General features: G+C 39.7%; 1 protein-coding gene across 8 annotated transcripts in view; it reads right to left on the bottom strand.

Annotated features, from left to right (window-relative positions):
* RNF144B (ring finger protein 144B) overlaps nt 1-18,015 on the bottom strand; it is a 90,103-nt gene that overhangs the window by 18,872 nt on the left and 53,216 nt on the right. For all 8 annotated transcript variants that reach the window (XM_063403366.1, XM_063403394.1, XM_063403402.1 and 5 more), the window contains 2 exons: nt 17,639-17,827; nt 4,014-4,118 (listed from right to left, as the gene is read on the bottom strand). In XM_063403366.1, the coding sequence (XP_063259436.1) occupies nt 4,014-4,118; nt 17,639-17,803 (270 nt within the window). In that variant the 5' untranslated portion in view covers nt 17,804-17,827. The remainder of the gene's footprint in view (nt 1-4,013; nt 4,119-17,638; nt 17,828-18,015) is intronic.

Genomic DNA, 18,015 nt, shown 5'->3' with positions numbered 1-18,015 from the left:
ATTGCTGCATAGTTTTAATGCAAATCAGATTATGTATACACGGATCACTGCATCAATGTTTTAAACCTTAGAACAATACAGGAATCAGAAACATCACAGCACAATGCCCTAGATATTATCCAAGTGAGTATTGGAGTAGAAACCCCTGTATGCAGTAGAGAGTTACCCTGATTCACAGCTTACACTGGTGACTGGATTCGCACCAAGCAAAACCATTTCAAACCATGATAAATTACCCCTTATTTAGATTAGGGATATTAACTGGTCCAATTAAATCAATGGAGCAAGTTCCCAAGAGACACAGGAATATTCTAGACAGAAGTAGTCTGCAGTTTAAAAGAGAACTGCATTAACATAAGATGTTCCTTCTACCTTCTGCTTCCAGGAAGAAATCCAAATAATCTTTGTTTATTGTACCATTAGAGCTTGAAAGGGCAAACATTTTGTTTAACAAGACTGCTTTTAAACTTTCCTTGTTTTATGTAACCAGCTATTTGAAAGAGAGTCTGTAGCCAAAACCATTGCCTTACCACCACCACCCCTCATTTATTTCTGCTGAAAGACAGCTATACTACAAGCAGCTGCTATCTAGATGTAACAGATCAAGATACAACCTAGGATTGCACTTGATTTCAAGCACTTCAGTGGAACATTTCCTTCTGTTTGAATGCACTATTTGTCAAAACAAAAAAACTGCTAGGGAATACACCAGTTTCAACTAGATTTTGTTGAAAGAAAAAGAAACCTAAGCCAGAGGGTTTCAGAAAACATATTTTCAAATTACTAAAAAAGTACAATATTCTAGTTCAAATGGCTTTTCACTTTATGCATTTTAAGAACAAAAACAAAAAAAACCAACAAAACAAAACATTTTTTTCTGAGGTCCCTCTGGACCTCAGAAAGTAAAGCCTTAATTCCCAACATCTCCTATAATCTATGAATAAGCAGTCTTACTCCCCAAGCACCAATGAAATATTCAACTGTTTTAGAGAAACACATTCCAACTATTCACACTTGCTCATTTCTTCATGAGATGTACAAGAAGAAATTCTATTCTGTGTTTAAATTGTTAACCAGAGTTTTTTCCTCCCTCCATCCCCCAAAAGCAACAGAAGAAGAGCACGAATCAGAAGCAAGGCAAGAGCTTTGAAAAAGCTCTAGTAATTTAGGACCAAAGTAGACAAATTTTTCAGAATTTTACTGAGAAAATAAACAGGAATTCATTCTGATTTGTCTAAATGAAGACAAACAGGTCAATGGAAAGCACTGAAGGAATGTTACACACCTTGAATAAGGACCTTGAGAGAGAAAAAGAAGAGGAGTTTTCATAGCTGTACTGTGTTCATAGCTGTGCTGTGTTATAAATGCTTATAAGCTTTGTTATTAATTGTTCAGTTTCCTTATTGAAGAAAGTTCAATCCAAAATACACTGAAGTCAATGAAAAGGTTTTCCTTCATTTTAAATTATGACTAAATTCACCTTTATCCCCCTTGTGCAGGCTATGGCAAAAGGCATTTAAAAGAGCAAACAAAAGAACTGTTTTAGCTAACATAACCAGATGCATTTAGGCCAAAGTATAGGAACCAGTTTAGCACCATATCCGTGACAAAGACATTTTGAACTGAAATTTTTTCTGCAAACTGCAACAGTACCTGATGAACAGCAGTCACAGCATAGTCTGGAATGAACACGAAAGATACACCTTTTCAAAACACTGATGCTATCTTTGAGGAGACAAAAATTCCCTTTTATTTTTGTTTTCCCTCACAGTACAAACAACATGTCATTCCTCATACCAGGGTCCTAGTAAGGAACCTTGTCCTGCCAGAAGCCTGAGACAAAACATCCAGACCCCCTAGAAGTGAGAAACCTCATACTTTTACACCAGGAGTTTGAGGGTGTGTAAGGAATGAATTGTAACTCTAAATAGTACTTCCATGGCAAACAATAGCCCTAGTTAAGCACATTCTGTATCATCTGATAAGGTTCTGCTTTTTCAAGAAATAGCTTTAAAAGGCCACATTTTCACAAAGAATAGCCTTTATTCATAGAGGGAAAAAAAGGAATAGAGTGTTCACATATAAATCTGTAGTTTACATACTGTTCTTTTAGATTGTGAATGGAGTCAATCTATTCTTTCTGTCATTATAGGGTTTTTTTCCGGGTGTTTTTTTCCTTAAAGAAATAGGTATTTGGTAAAATACATAAACAGTAATTTTAACCAGGTTGGGGATTTGTTTGCTATTCAAGCAGAAGGCTTGTGTTTCAAGCACATTGCCAAAAGGGAGTGTCAGAACATTCAGTCATCAACAGGACACTAATGCACATTTGGGCTGTTTAGTCATTCTGCTGTCAGCCCAAGGATTAGGCTAGTGGTCCATTAATACATGTCCCTGGACTGTCCTTTACTAAGGGGAAACATATCTTTCCTAATTCCTACAACATTATAACCGTGGTTGAACAGGGCAGAATTCTTCCTGTCGTTTGGTAATTTTCCTTTAAAAATACGTTTTCAATAAAGGATAGATGCTTCCAATCTGGTCCAATGGGTTTAAAGGACATTGCTACAACCTCTCTGTATTTTTGCAGAAAGAGGAGGAAGAGAAACAGCTGGCTACTTTTCACAATAGCTGGATTCAGCCAAATAAAAGGCTCTACCATATGCCTGCATGCCATAACAAACATAGCTGAAAAGTCCCATGTCCTGATTCAACTTAGCACAACATTTCAAATGTATGCTGGAGACCAGATCCAGAATTTTTTCTGGAGAAGAAGTTTTTTTTTGGTATTGGGAATAATACCATCACTGATGGCATTTGAATAGGATTATATACTTCTGCCACAGTTATGGCATCTGTGTGCACAAGGCTCAAGAGAATCCAGAAGACAAACTTCCCTTCCTCAGTTTAGGGACGGAGATCTAATTCTCCTTGATTTTATTCCTGCAAACAAATGCTGAGAAAATGCACAATACCAATCAAAATCTCTTAGCTATCTTATTTTTCCTGTTTTTGTTGTTGTTGTTGTTTGTCCTACTTGTATTCTCAGGCCCAGCAGGGATATTCCTGCCTCACAAAGCAGGCAAGCAAGCATCCCTTGGGTGTATCCCTAGAGACACCTTCCATATCTCTTAAGACCTACTTCTACCTGGTGTTGTGCAGGGACCTTTCTTTCCACATAATTATACAGTCCAGCATGATTATATTGGACTGCAAATTGGCTGTTGCAGCCCAAGATCAACACACACAAGGAAACTCTGGCCTGGAATACCATCAATCTGAGATCTTGCTCTTAAGAAAGATGCAAGAATTTCAGTGTTTGCAGTCGAATCAAATCTGACTGAACTGACAGTCTAATGGAGGCTCAGCAATTCTGGGGTACAGGGTATTCTGGTTAAGTCACCTGCACGGGTAATTCAGAGGCTGTTCAGATGCCAAGGGAGCTTTTCCCCCAAAGCACACAGGGAGGGGAAAAAGAGCAAAACCCTTGAAAAGCATCTGTTCGTTTCTATCTCTGTCACAGTGGACACGGGAAGAACTACACGAGGACACGCTGATGAGCGAAGCAGGAAAAAGGGGCGAGTTTATTTACAAAACCTAGTTTTATACATTTCTTATGGTGCCCGTGGATTGGAGGATGGAATTCCACCTCTCAATCCACGTTGGTCAAGCTAACTGTCAATCACATTTCTCCTCCTACCTAGAAATATGTAAACAATAAAAGACAGTTAGCAAAACATGGCCAGTGTTTATAGTAGAAAATGTGATAAGGTGAAATTTCTGACTCCAATATGAAGAATATAACAGAAGGCTTAAAAAAGTCTTCAAAACCAGGGTGACATATCTCCTCTTGTCAGTCAGGCCTCTTGCCAAAAGCTCATTAAAGGTAAATAAAGGAAGGAAAAAGTGTATGATTATATTTATTATTATGCAGATAAAGAAATTCAGGGGATATATATGTTTAAAAAAAAAAGAGTGAGAGAGAAAGAAAAAAGTATGAGAAGTATAAATACCTCTGTTTCTTGTAGGGTTCCATGGTTCAAGCATACCATGTCTGGACATGTGATAGGGGAACCACAACCCTCTTGAATTGCTAGCTCCATGTACTGTTTTAGACACTAGAAACAAGAAAAGAAAAGAAAAAAACAGTTATAGCCCACATGTTGTTAACAACCAGATGTCAGAGATGCTGTGCAGCTCCCACCTTCACCGCCTTAATTGGCTGTCCTGAAGCTCCAGCACACAGCAAACATCAATTATTATAAGCATGAATGCTACAAGTCATTACATTGGAAAGAATGCAACAAAGAACGATTAATTATGCATGACTTCATCTGCCGAGTACTGCATTTACCTAAGTCAGCAAGTCAGACCTTTCAGCCCTAACAACTCCTATGCTCTGCCATACTGGGATTGGAGGATTTGCCAGAGGTGAGTATCTTTTATCCTAATTAAACAGGCTTTGTGCCTTTGTTTTTTACTCCTGTGTTCTTAATTGAGAGTCTCAGCCAGCAATCTCCATTGTAGGAGAACTCATTTACAAGAAAGACACTACCGTTCTCAGCTGTACAAAAGGGGAAAAGGGGTTTAGCACCTGGTTGGGAGGTTATAATCTGCCCTAGAACATGTGCAGCTACCGGTTCTTCCTCCCCCTCAACCTCCGCCACAGATCAAATAATTTCCATAACTTATCACAATTTACCATCAGCCTCTACTCTATCCAAAATCTATTTCCAGCATGGAGGCCACCTTATGAATGTTTCCAAATTGTTCCATTACAAAAACAGTAGGCTTCCCCCTCAAGCTCAAAAACCCCTCAATTCTCCCTACACTTTATCTGGCATGCCAGTTTCAAATATATTCAACTTGTCTTCATAACAGACATGATAAAGTCTTCAGTAAAATCACGGCCCAAAACTCATGCAACGGACCAAAGAACAGTGCTTGAATTGTTCCTCCAAATTGCACAGGTAAGTAAGTAAGGTCACTTCTAAATAAAACCAAACAACAAAGTCTCCTCAAAATAATGGCAAAGCATACAATAAATTGCAAGTCACCATTAACAGAAGAACAAAGCATGGACTTCTGACAGATTTTGGTATCAGTCTGCATAGTTTACTGTAAATGAAAATAAACATATGCTTATTTTCTGTAAATTTACTGTAAAACTGCATAGTTTACTGTAAATGAAAATAAACATATGTTATGAAAAGTAGGACTAATGTAGTTTTTTCTCTACAGTTTTCTATTTCATGCCCACATTACAAACCTCCTCCCCAGTACTGCTGACTTCTTCCCTCAATGCCCCACCAATTTTCAAGAAATATGTCAAAGTGAAACACGGTTTTGGACCTCTGTCTCTCTGCCAACTTTTGGAAGAAGCACTGAGTTCAAAAGCTAATAGGTGAGTGATGAGGAAATCACAGCCGTTCTGAGTATGGCAGCCTTAGACTCTTCAAAAACCATTGCTTTATTATTTATAGGCACGTAACATTCAAGTCTGTTTCAGTCTGAACTATTTTGAGAAGACCTTGCATACTGTGCGCTGATTAAAGAAATTTTCTCATTTGTATTTTTTATTGGACAGCTGATTCTCTCTTAACCGTCAAGATAATTAGGACCTTTATAAATGAGATTTCCTTATTATTCTGTCTCTCTACTGAAATGTCCACATCCACATTTTGCTTAATTCTAATGAGCTATACAGAGATATTAGCTCAAGCAAGTAGAATCATCTTAACTTATTGGCATTTTAAATTAACTTACTTTTGATTTGTAAATATTTGAAGTGTATTCTCTTAGAAGAACATTGGGATATAACCTAACTGGTATGCTTTAAATATGTATCTCGTTAAGCACTAATGTATTCAGATCCAGCAGGCACCCCTATAAGAAAGCAGCAGAGCAGGTTGAAAGGAATTGATGGTGCAAGTAGTACGTGGGAGGTGAGGGAGATACAGGTGAAAAGCAAAAAAGAAATTATGTCAGTCGCTGAAGGCAGGAGTAGCTCCCTAGAGATTATCAGCCCAGATTTAACCAGGAGTTATTCTTTTATTACTCCATCAGCAGTCTCAGTGCCCTGTCCCATCTTCTCACCCAACTTCTCCCAAAGGCATCCAGGCACAGTGCTTTTACAAAGTCAGTTTATCCACTGGATCAAACCACCCCCCAGCACAGCAGCTCCCTCACAGAGCAGCGAGCAGCAAACAGAAGCAGGTTTGGAACCACAGTGGTGCCTGGGAGTGGACTCCTGGTGACACTGGAGCTGCCAGGGCCCTGCCCACATCTGTCACCATGGTCAGGGCAGTGCCAGCAGATGACAGGGAAACCCCAAAAAAGCATGCCCAGAACCCAGGGTGGCTCCCAGTGCCATTACTGATGCAGATGGAGGCTGTGGGTGACCTTGTCCCTCAGCTCCATATTCATTAAGCACTGAGCATTGCCCACATGCTTCAGCACACGTCACAGGAGAAATGGGGCAGCAAGTACTCACTCCCTACACAGATTTTCTCCCTGGCTTGTACCTGTACCCAGCCTCCTCCACAAATAACGTAAACAGAAAATTCTGCCCTCAGAGTCCCTTCCCCAAGGCCTGAACACGCTGCAGTGTTTTGAGTGCACTTCTTAGATACGTGGGCAGAACCTCCTTACATCTCACTCCATCTCCTCATGGGAGACCTGATTACTTTCTGGATCAAGTCTCAGGGCAGCATTTCGTGAAGGGCAAATGTCTCCCTCTCACCAAAGCATTTAGGTTGCCTTAATTCCTCAGCAAGCATGAGAGAACAACCTTTTACTTTTGCTAAGATCCTGCGTTCCGTCTCCTCTGTGGTGCTGCCTGATACTTAGTAATTGTTTTGACAGCATGGTACAGAGGATTTGTATTCTGGGGCCAGCTCAGGTCAGGTAGTTACAGGGGGAGGACAAAGCCTGAGCAGTTACTGCAGGCCCAGCAGCAGCCCAGAGGCTTGTTCTTAATTTAGACTCTCAGGACAGGAGCTCGGAGCACTGACAATTATGTTTCCCTACAAGGATGGGCATGAAGCTCTTAAGGAGCTTCGATCCACAGTATGGATTTTGCAATCAGTTTCCATATGCAGCATCTAAGTCATTAGGGGTACCAAGCCAGGAGAACAGAGGTTTCTGGGGATGGCTAATGGATCTGGATTCTTCTTCTCTTTTAACCCACTGCTTCATTGTAGGGAGCATAGATGGGCAACCAAGCCTTTTGTCATTCTTTTAGAGGTTGCTGTGGTCTCAGCTTGGAGAGATGTCACCCTGTTTTTAAAGACTTTTCTAAGCCTTCTGATTTGTCTTTCATATTGGAGTCAGAATTCTTACTTTCTCACACTTTCTACTATAAAAAATAACTTTGTTTTGCTGTCTTTCATTGTCTACATATTTTTAGGTAGGAGAAAGTTGATTGACAGTTGGCTTGACCAATGTGGTTTGAGAGGTGGGATTCCATCCTCCAATCCACAGGCACCTTTGGAAATGTATACAATTGAGTTTTTTAAATAAACTCAGGGCTTTTTCCAGCTCTGATCATCACTGTGTCCTCATGCAGTTCTTTTGTGTCGAATTGCGAGATAAAGATTTTGGTTTTGGGCTGTGCAGTGCCATGGATCTTCAAGTACATCCCAGAAAATCTCCCCCTTGAATTATTTTTATAAATATGAAATATTTTGTCTTGACTTTCTGTGCTTGGAGAAGGGGCTTTGGGTGCAATGCAATAAGGGCTTAAAGTTGCTGGGAAACTTGAAGGAAGCACTTAATATTTATTGCTGATGGATTAAGCTTTTCACCAAAGTATGTACATGAATGAAGATGTGAATTTCTTGTTCCTTTTTAGCACCAAAGAAGAAACTCTGGAAAATCACTAAAATTTTAAAACATGCCCTAACTTTGCAGCGAAACTGTTTTCAGAGGGCTTTCACCATTATTTACAGCTCAGCTATTCATTTAGTTGCTTACTTGAGAAGTGGCAACTAAGAGTATCTGAAAAGATGCAAGCAAAAACGTGATGAAAAGATGTTTCCATGTCTGTATAATGAATCACGACTGACCTTCTCAACAGTGTGTCCTCCCACACTTTGGAGAATACATTATTACAGACATAAAATGGCAAGATTTTTTTCTGCATTTTGTCTACAAAAATCAGCAGTATCTCAGGAAAACTTCATACACTACATATGCCACTTAATTGCTCCTCAAAGTGAAGGAAAAATCAAGATGCTCTCTGCCTTCTGTGATACAAAGTGTTGCTTGAAAGGGTCTTAATCTTGACATCCAAGAAATCATGCAATCTCAATGCCCTGGACTACAGTCTCCCACCAATTTCCTGCAGTGTGGTGACTTTTGAGCATGGAGAGGAGTCAGTGGCTGGAGTAGCCTCCACACAGGATCTGTGGCTTACAGTGACATTAATGCCTTCTTCTTACTTTCCATGGCCAGAGCCAGCAAGTTTCCATGAATGTGTCATGTAGCCAAGGCAGAATGGTTGAAACAACAAACTAAAAATCTACCAAGGTCTTGCTAAACAGGTTAGAATCCTGCTGACTACAGATAACACCCTGGAGGTTTGATTCCATTACGTTCATTCCTCAAATAAAAAGCAGACACCAACACAAGTAGTTTTAATTCCCATACCTGCAAGTGTGCTCTAATCAGTGACATTCAGTTTACTCAGATTTTCCCCACTGAGCAACTATATCATGTAAATAGCTGTGTTCTGGGAAACATAATAAAATCCTGAGGCATTCAAGCAAGAGAAATCAATTCAAATGTGATAACGTAATTCCACTAGTAAAACTCAGTACATCTAACAGAATGTTTTGTTGCTGACCAAGTATTATTTTCTCTGCCTGAGATTCATAATGTATAATGACATTTTTTCCCAATAATTTGCTGTCCAAGTGTTTTGGGGCAAGACTTTTTCCTCTTACGCTGATTTTGTCTTTCAGGCCATCACATTCCTCTGTTTAATGAAATAAGATAATACCCAGTTACCTACTTCACAAAATTCTGCTCATGATTATCCAGTAAGCTAAAGACTATAAAGTACCTGGATCAAATTATCATGCAACATATATGGTTTTTTTTGGTTTTTTGTTTTGTTTTTTTGGTTTTTTGGTTTTTGGTTGTTGTTTTTTTTTTGTTTGTTTTTTGTTTGGTTTTTTTTTTGCCTTTTTTTTTTTGCCTTTTTTTAAATCTTGCAAGACTTGTAGGAAAGATTATGATTTAGGCAAATTCTTACAAATGCCTCAAGTATACATGTATACATTCCTCTCCTGGAGCTAAAGGTTTGTTGAAAGAGTACGTTGAAACGGGATGGAATCATCTTTAAAAATACATTGAAAAGCCTAATCAAGGAATACACAAACTAGTAATATACAATTGCTAGTTTGTGTATTCAATAAATACACAAATACAATCTATACAATATAGATTCCTTCTTTAGTAATAAACAAAAGTGCTTTCTGTGGTCAGCTTTGAGCCTGAGAAAGAAAATTCTGTTCAGGCCATTAATGGATTTCTCATTTCAACACTTCTGCATGCTGCTCTAACTTCAAATTTTTTCCCCCAAAATATATTGTACAGAGGATATTTTTAATATACTGACCAATAAAAAGATGTCTGGTTATGTATTTACTCTGCAAAGAGATCATAACAGTCCTGCATTTTAACATAAAAATGAGTTCAAAGAGTAACTTCAGTGTTATGTTGCTAGGTACTGATGTGACAAATGAACTACATCCCTTTCACTGTGAAATCTGAAGTTTTATTCAAATCCACTTTCAGATAATTTATGTATCAAAGACAAAATATAGATCTCAATCATTACTACATGCTGCTTTTCAAGTACTCGGACATGTTCCATTACCTTGCTCCTCTCTAACCTGCTTCCAGCTCTTCAGCTTCCAAAATGCAGCCTCATTAGTTTGGATACAAAAGCATAAAAAACCCCTCATGTCTGACATGACAAAACTGAACAGGTACCTTTATTAAAAAACATGAAGGGAGGGCTAGGAAAAAAAAAAACGAACACACTGGCTTCTTTTCCTATCAAATGCCACCAATACTGCTGCCAGCCACTGTGTAGCAGTTGGTACAGGATAAGTAAGTGTATTTCTCTTGAATTCAGTTATGGAAAGGCAAAGAAGAGATCTACAGTATTTTCCAGACAGCACTAGGCCATGATCTACATTAAATGTGAAAATGCACAAAATGATTGAAGGCATCTTGCCAAAACAAGAAGGTCTTTCCTCCTAACATGTAACTTAAAGACAATTTCCATAAAAAAAAAAAAAAAAAAAAAAACAGGTCTCCCTCTTAATATCCACAGGACTGATTTACAACGTTAAATCTCTCTTCCAGATTTGTTCTCAAAACTGTATTTGTTTGGGGTTTGGGTTTTGTTTAGCCTAGGCTTTTTTACAAACTCCAGGTTTGGGGGCAGGGCATGGAAATACTGTATATGGAGAGAATATTTAACTTTTCAGTTGACATTCCAGAGTGTCTCATGATTCAGAACAGATGAACCAACAGGAATTCAGTTTTTATTTTAGTTCTGGGCCGTGGTCAAGTACTTTTTATTCAGTAATGATTCAGTAATGCATAAGGTTCATTTATTCTTACACTTTAGAAATATTACCTGTTCGTCAGTGTGTACACAATCTAGTATTGCTAATTTTGGTGAGACACTTGACGTCAGAATTAAATTTAACCACCTAATCCACCCAGTATCTAATCAAATGTGTACAAGGATAAATATACTCCCCTAGACAGTACTGATAGTGTTTATGGCAGATCTATATAATGTTTAATAATGTGTTCATCATTGCCGTGACATGTGCACTTCCACGTGGTGCATCACCAAAATGGATCATTTTCAACGTGTGGTACTCAAACTTCTCGAGTATCTCTCACAAGGTCTTAAAACTAGATGAAACAAGTGAATTGGCAATTAGATGGAGGGATTTGCACTTCACTTGGAAAAAAAAAGTGAGGCTTTTCCAATTAAAGTTTTTAGAAACTACATGACAAAAACAGAAATTTCTTAATTTGCTACAGATAGACTTATGATAGGCACAGTTTAAAGTCAGAAACAAAATTCCAATGAAATGTGCATATTGCCCAGTCTCTATTCTAACTGCTGAGGACCAGATACAGTGATAAATGAATGGATAGAAGATCAAATGGATAGAAGATCAGGCCACATAAAAGTTTTATCAAGAAAGATGCTTGAAAGAAAGTGAAAAAATGCCCCTGTAGCTTCAAAGAACATGCAGTCAGTCCATGGCTCAGTATGAGGGAAGGAATAATATCACTAACAAGAATTTATTTTTGTCACGACCAAGTGAAAACACTAAGCAAACATGACAATGGCATAATTGCCTCCTCTTGGTCCAAAAGCCTATTTTTTATGGGACCCTTCAAATGTACCTGAGAAATACATTGTAATCAGCTTTGTCTCAACATATCTACCAGTGATGCTAAATTCTGCTCAGAAACACAGTCTGAAACCAATTTACTCATGGCCCAACACATCTTTGCAGCCTCTCATAAAAAGCAGGAAAGGTTCCTGGTAATTGTTGCCATGAAGTGGTACCATCAAACAGAAAAGGACCAGAGAACAGGACCAGAGAAACTCACCCTTTACAAAATAGACCCAGCTGCAAAATATAATTTCACTTGCCAAAAATCCGTGTCAGGCCAAACCTGGCCTTGCCAACAGCTACCAAACAGACATGAGCATGAGGCTTATGTCACAGTCTGGCTCAGTTACTGTGGCACTTCAAGGCACTGACAACTCACTTCACATCGATTTCTTCATTGGTTAAATGGAGATAACACCAACTCCATCGATGCAATGCTGTCATTAAAACATTAGTTCCCTCTTTCTGCTGTCTTCCCTTGGCCACAATCCAGAGGCTTCCACCTCTACTGACTTCAGAAACATGCAGGCCCTCTTCCTGAATAGCAGTATCCATCAAAAGTCAATGGATACATCTGTACTCTTTTGATACCCCAACTCTGCCTTTGGTGTTACTCTGCACAGAAATGCAAGAAGTTCTTAAACCATCTAAATTACTACAGAAGTGCTCTGTGCTCAGAGCCAATATTACCAGGTGTAGGAATTCTCTTTTTTTAAACTTGAAAAAAAATATTCTGACATATTTCAAATGTTGAGATGGGAAAAAAAAATCCCAAATGTCAACACTTCTAAATGGAAAATAACCTGAGGTGAGCTTTATATAAAGTAAGTGGGGCACTGCAGCACAAGGTATATTTAGGAGGAGGAAAAGGTAGTCAGTGTTCTGGTGCAGTTGTGAGAAAGTGTCTCATAGGATGGGGAGAAAAAGAGGAGAACAAACCCCTTCTTGAAAATGAGCACAAAGAAACAGAAGTGATACTAAAACCCAGTGTCAGCTAGATGACGGCAGATCCAAATATTCCCTTACTAATAAATTTTACTAAGTGTTATTTCAGTGGATTATTCATATACAGTTGTTTCACTTAGCAGGTATCCCATTTTTTGCCATCTGCCTCTTCCTTGTCCTTGATCTGCTCAGTCTCCTCTGGTCTCAGATTTTTCTGCTCATGTTTTTTGTGAAGACCCCTCACATCAGTTTTTCCAGTTTTCTAGTGCTCCCCTCCACAAGCTATCTGAAACTTCACAGCACTAAGGGCAAAATGTCACAATTCAGCCACCCAAAGGAGGCAGGACAATGCACAGCTGCTCTTGGAAAGCTTAAGGAAAGTAGAGGAGCCTTAGAGTGTCCTGTTGATTAAGTTCCAACAAAGAAACTCCCATTTCTATACAAGTTTCTTCTCCTCCTCTAGAAAAAGTAGCTGGCAGCAGCCTCTTTCCAAGGCTGAAGCCCCAAAGCCCATGCAGGTGGCTGCCACGGCACCACACTGTCCACAGCAGCAAAGGAGCCTTTGGAGCCCATGTCTAGCCCTAGTCTTGCTGTCACACAAAGCTACAGCAGAAAAACTTGTTCTCCAACTGCCTTTGGAACACTTCCTACTTGTAGAAACTCAAGACAGCACAGAAGCTACCTGGGCTTGCATACTGACTTCTTCTTTCAAGGCTGCATGAAGTTTAATCTCATTTGGACTGCACTGTATGCACAAAAATAACAAACAGGTAGATCATCATGGTATTTGTTTTGCACATTTTGTAACCTAGTTGCCTCACACACTTCTCAGAAGTACAAGACTCAACAAAGAATTTGCCTGGGAAAAAAACAAAAGCGTGAATCATGCTAAGTTCTGCATAAACCTGTGCCAAAAACACAGAATAACATACTTGAAAGCATCTTTTCAGTTTGTTACACATTGTCTTCGACATCTCAAACCATGTGCCAGTAAATAACACACAAGATAGATGGACATGAGCTGCTGCTTGACATAAACAGCAGCAATCCCATTTACTGCTCACCTAGCTTTCATTGGGGCCCTGAAATGCTTAACAGGAGGGGAAGAAAAGAGGAACGAAAAAGCTGGAAAGAATTGGTGTGCAGGGACAAGCCAACACTGGGGTTTTTACTGACCTCTAAGACCACATTTCTGCAACAGCACTGCACTAGTTCCCTCCTGTCACCAGGGCAATCTTACCCCACCTGCTAAAAACCTCACCTCCATGACTGCTTACAGGCTACAGACTCACACCGAGTCTTTCACAGGGCCCTTGGTATTTCCAGTGTTACTGCCAGTCCTGCACTTCTCTCTTCCAAAGGGTCGAGTATGCTGTGCCGGACACCAGTCACAATTCCAGCCAAGGGGATGGAGATGCAGGTGATCACACCAATCACTGTCTCTCCCTGCTGCTTTCCCAGTTTCAACCATGTTTTGAAAAGGCAGGAGTCTTCTAGATGCACGCTTTTCAGACAGTCTAATGAGCACCAAAGCCTGGGCAACACCCAGTGTGCTGTGCAAAGGCAAAGCAGGGAGGGTGGCCCCACCAGAGCACTCCTGAGTCTTACCTGAGTGAGGCACTGCAAGAGCTCTCTGGGCAAGAAGGAAGGAAAAGAGCAAGCATTTAGGAAATGTTATTAGAAATAAGTATAATATTCAAACTATTATTCTCTAAATGGATTAATGGAGATCAAGATGGATCAATCAAGAAGTAATTAATATTAGTTTGCTTTGGACCCAGATGTATTAAAGTGCACTAAAATACTGTATTTTTTAACACTATAATGGTGTGGACACACAGAGTGTATAACTATTTCACATACATATGTGAGCCCATGACCACCATGGGAGCCAAAACCTGAGTAGTTGCATAACCAAGGAAGAAGAAATTCCAGTACAAGGTAAACCTAAAGGACTGCTGATAAGGACAATTCCCCAAATATACAAGGATGAGTGAGAAGACAAGGAGCAAGATGAGCAGTATCAGAAACAGATGAGACCCCCTCCCCTTTTGGGAAAGGGGCAAGTTAAAGTGACAAAGAGACCATAAAATTGCAAGCAGTACATATATTGCTGAATATCCATATGTAAAAGTGTGCATCACAGTGTGGCACTCTGCAAAGGTTTTATAGATACAGGAAAGGAACTGAATAATGTGAAGTTCAGTCCTCTAAAACTTTCACATATAAAATATATCTCACATCCCTTCCCAACCCTCTTCAGAGATCAGTCATTCATTCACAACTAATACAAACCCAATGAAACCAAGTCATTAGGTACACTGCAGCCATTTCTGAATTCTTGGGATGTGTAAATGTGTGCTTTATCTCACACTGCAGTGGAATCTCATGCCAAGTGCAACACATGTTGAAAAATACAAGGCTGATGCCTCTTCAGACCTGACTGAGCTACCAAGTAAGACGGCAAGTATGTTCTGCAAGCCATCTGCTTTTTCTGCTGAGAACAGAGAGAGTAAAAATGTTTATAGTTATTTGAAAAACTCCTGCCCTACTATCAACATTCCACCAAAATGCAAACATACACATTCTAAAACACAGTTTACTTACTTTGGCTAGACACAGCTTTTATGGGGTATTTTGTTTATTGCAAGGGTTTCTAAGCTGAAAAAAATAGCTGTACACAATTCTTAGTTTGAATGCCTTTTACAGGCTACAAATGGAAAGGAAATATAACCTCACCCCCACAGATATCTAGACAGTAACAATTTCCAATTATTTCCGCAGCCACATATGCTGTGAAAAACAATCATCATTGCAGCATCACCATTAGAGTTAGGAAGAAAAAAAAATACTTTGTATGTAATAGAACAAAAAATTAACAAAAGCAATGGTTCCAGCTTATTAGAGCAGAACCTATCATGTCAAGACTTTTTCTATTTCAAGTTTAATACTACTCCTGGATCTATAAAATTACCCTTAGTGAGAGAAGAATAAGCTATACAAGCTGAGTGCACTGCTGGCTGAAAAACTGCAAAACTGATTTGTGCTCAACTCCATAGCTCACAGTGGATATTCTTGCCCCAAAATCTTTCTTAAGTGTAGTGTGAAGGTATCTAAATGTCCTGGCATGGGTGAGAAGAAATTTAGGGCATGGCACACCAGTAGAGCTGCTGCAGGCTGTGCCCCCAGCAATCCCTCATGCAAGTCCCAGCACTCCATGTCAAGCTGCTCCTGACACTGCTTTTTGGAGGCTGCCCAAAAGTGCAACTCATATGGCCTCCCAGAAACTGCTCTGGCCTCAAGACAGAAAGCAATGTAGCCAGGTTAAGAGTTTCCAGAGCCCTCTTTGTTATAGGATACAAGATCTACATGTCTGGGCATGCATCAGCCCAGACACATCCATCGGGAGGACGTTTGGACACAGACAACAGTCAGACAAAGGCTGGACTTGGAGCATAAACACAGTTGAGACATATTCTGCCCACAGAAATAAATAGAGCGTGTCTAAAGACTTCTCCCAGCTGCATTTGGGCTCACTCACAGCTAGCTCTTGGTTCAGACAAAGTCAGTGAAGTTTGTGCAGATGCCAAGTAAGTGTGACTGTGCCCTCCACGTCACTGTCACAGCACTGGAGCACCCAGCTCACAGCAGACACTCTTCCTGGTGCTGGCTAGGGAAGGAGTGTGTGGATGCAGTGGCAGCTGTGGCACCAACATGGGACATGTGGGCACTGCAACATCCCCAGCCATCCTGACCCCTCCCTTTGGCCAGTGTCCTGTTGGAGTGCAGAGTCCAGCTCTGCCTGGCACAGTCCTCAGCAGCCCACCCTCCCCTAAGGGTTACTCTACCCAGCTAACACTGAGGTTAATGTACCATTAATGATACTAAATCAGAGACACTGAGTTCTTGGATAGGAGTGGGACCACTGTAAAAGTATCAACTTCTCCAATTTTCTTTTTTTTGTACTTAAAGCAGTATTTTCACACCTGCCTTTTAGGTATGTGTTCTTGAAACTTTTGTTACAAACTAAAATACAGAAATGTTTTGTGCAAGTAGGTATGGAAAACAAACTTCATGAAGTTCAGGTTGAAATGCATATTAATCAATCTTATCCTACTTTCTTGAGACACACAGCTTGATTCTTATCCTGTTTAAGCTACCCTGAATTCAGCATAATTGAAGATATTCTCTCACCCTAGCTGGCTTCACAAATATCAAATTTCTTCACAAATTCAAACAACCAAGGGTAAAACTTATACATACTTGCTTGATGCTTGTCCTCAGTTTGTTTTTTAAAAATAAAATCAAGTACATTTAAAAAAACCCATAACCCACTCCCCTTCAAAAAAAAAAAAAAAAAAAAAACCAAAAAACACCCCCCACACACACACACACACAAAAACCCAACCCAAACAAACAAAAAAAAAAACCCCAAACCAAAAAAAAAAAAACCCAGCAAGCAAATGAAAAACAAACACCATACCAACATCCTCCAGTGACTTCCGACTTGTTTTCAGGTGATGAACATTAGTTACCATTAGTGAGGTACATCAAAGTCACTATCACCACAGAAACTAGGTTCATTTTTCCCATGCTGACAAAGAGACCAGAAGAGTACTACTATCTGTAGGGCTTTTATCAGCTCGTTCAACCTCTCCCTCTATCATTTCCACCAGCTTTATTTGATCTGAATTTGATTTATTTGATTTTTTTGCAGGCCAAAAAGTCCTTACTGACTACTATAGGCATTGCATGACCTGGACAACATCTCTGCAGCACAGAGGCAAAAGTTCAACAGGCCATTTTTGTTTAAGTTTTTTGATTGCCCTTAAATGTTACATAGAAGACTTTAAAGGTCTCTGAGAACTCAAAAAAGCATAGCAGGGAAACAAAAGCTCACAGCTATCCTATGATGCTTCAATGTTTTGCTTCAGAAAAAAGTAAATACTGAGATTGGATGCAAACTGTGTATGTTCTCCAACACTCTTAAACTGCATCTTTTTCCCTTTTATTACTGAGTTTTACTAGTAATTGCTATGGGAATATATGTTAGTTACAAATTATCAAAAGCAAAATGACAAGAGAAATCTTTTAAATAAGGCAAGACAGGCTAACACCAAATGCTCTTTAGAAAAGCATCCTGTGTCAGCATGGGTAACACATGCTTCTTGTACAAGACAAGCAATCCCACCTCACAGTTCTGTCCCTCTCCCACAACCCCACTTCTGCAATGTAAAGGCACTGACAGATCTTACCGCTGTACAAAAGATGCAGCTGCATTCCTGAAGAGTGGTCATCTTATCCAGGGAATATTCACAGAGACATAGCTTGCAAGTGAGGAGAGGCTCCAGAGCTAACTCTCCAGCTTCTGACTTGTCAGCTGTCATGGTGTGAGGACAAGCCTTCCCAGCAGAGCCCATTCAGTCGTAAATGGTGCACTCAGCCTGAAAAGAGAAATCAGCAGCTGAAAGATCGCACAAGCCATGCAGTCACTTCCACCGCTCTGCGAATTCACATCTCAGATCCACAAAAGTACCTGCATACCCAAATGTACTACTCAACATCTTGGGACCAGTCTCAACTTCAGGCCATTCAAAATTTACCAAGAAGACCTGAACTGGCTGGGTTCTTT

This window comes from Prinia subflava, chromosome 1 (assembly GCF_021018805.1).
Source record: "Prinia subflava isolate CZ2003 ecotype Zambia chromosome 1, Cam_Psub_1.2, whole genome shotgun sequence".
NCBI classification, from domain to species: domain Eukaryota; kingdom Metazoa; phylum Chordata; class Aves; order Passeriformes; family Cisticolidae; genus Prinia; species Prinia subflava.
This window is presented reverse-complemented; position numbering and strand designations above follow the sequence as displayed.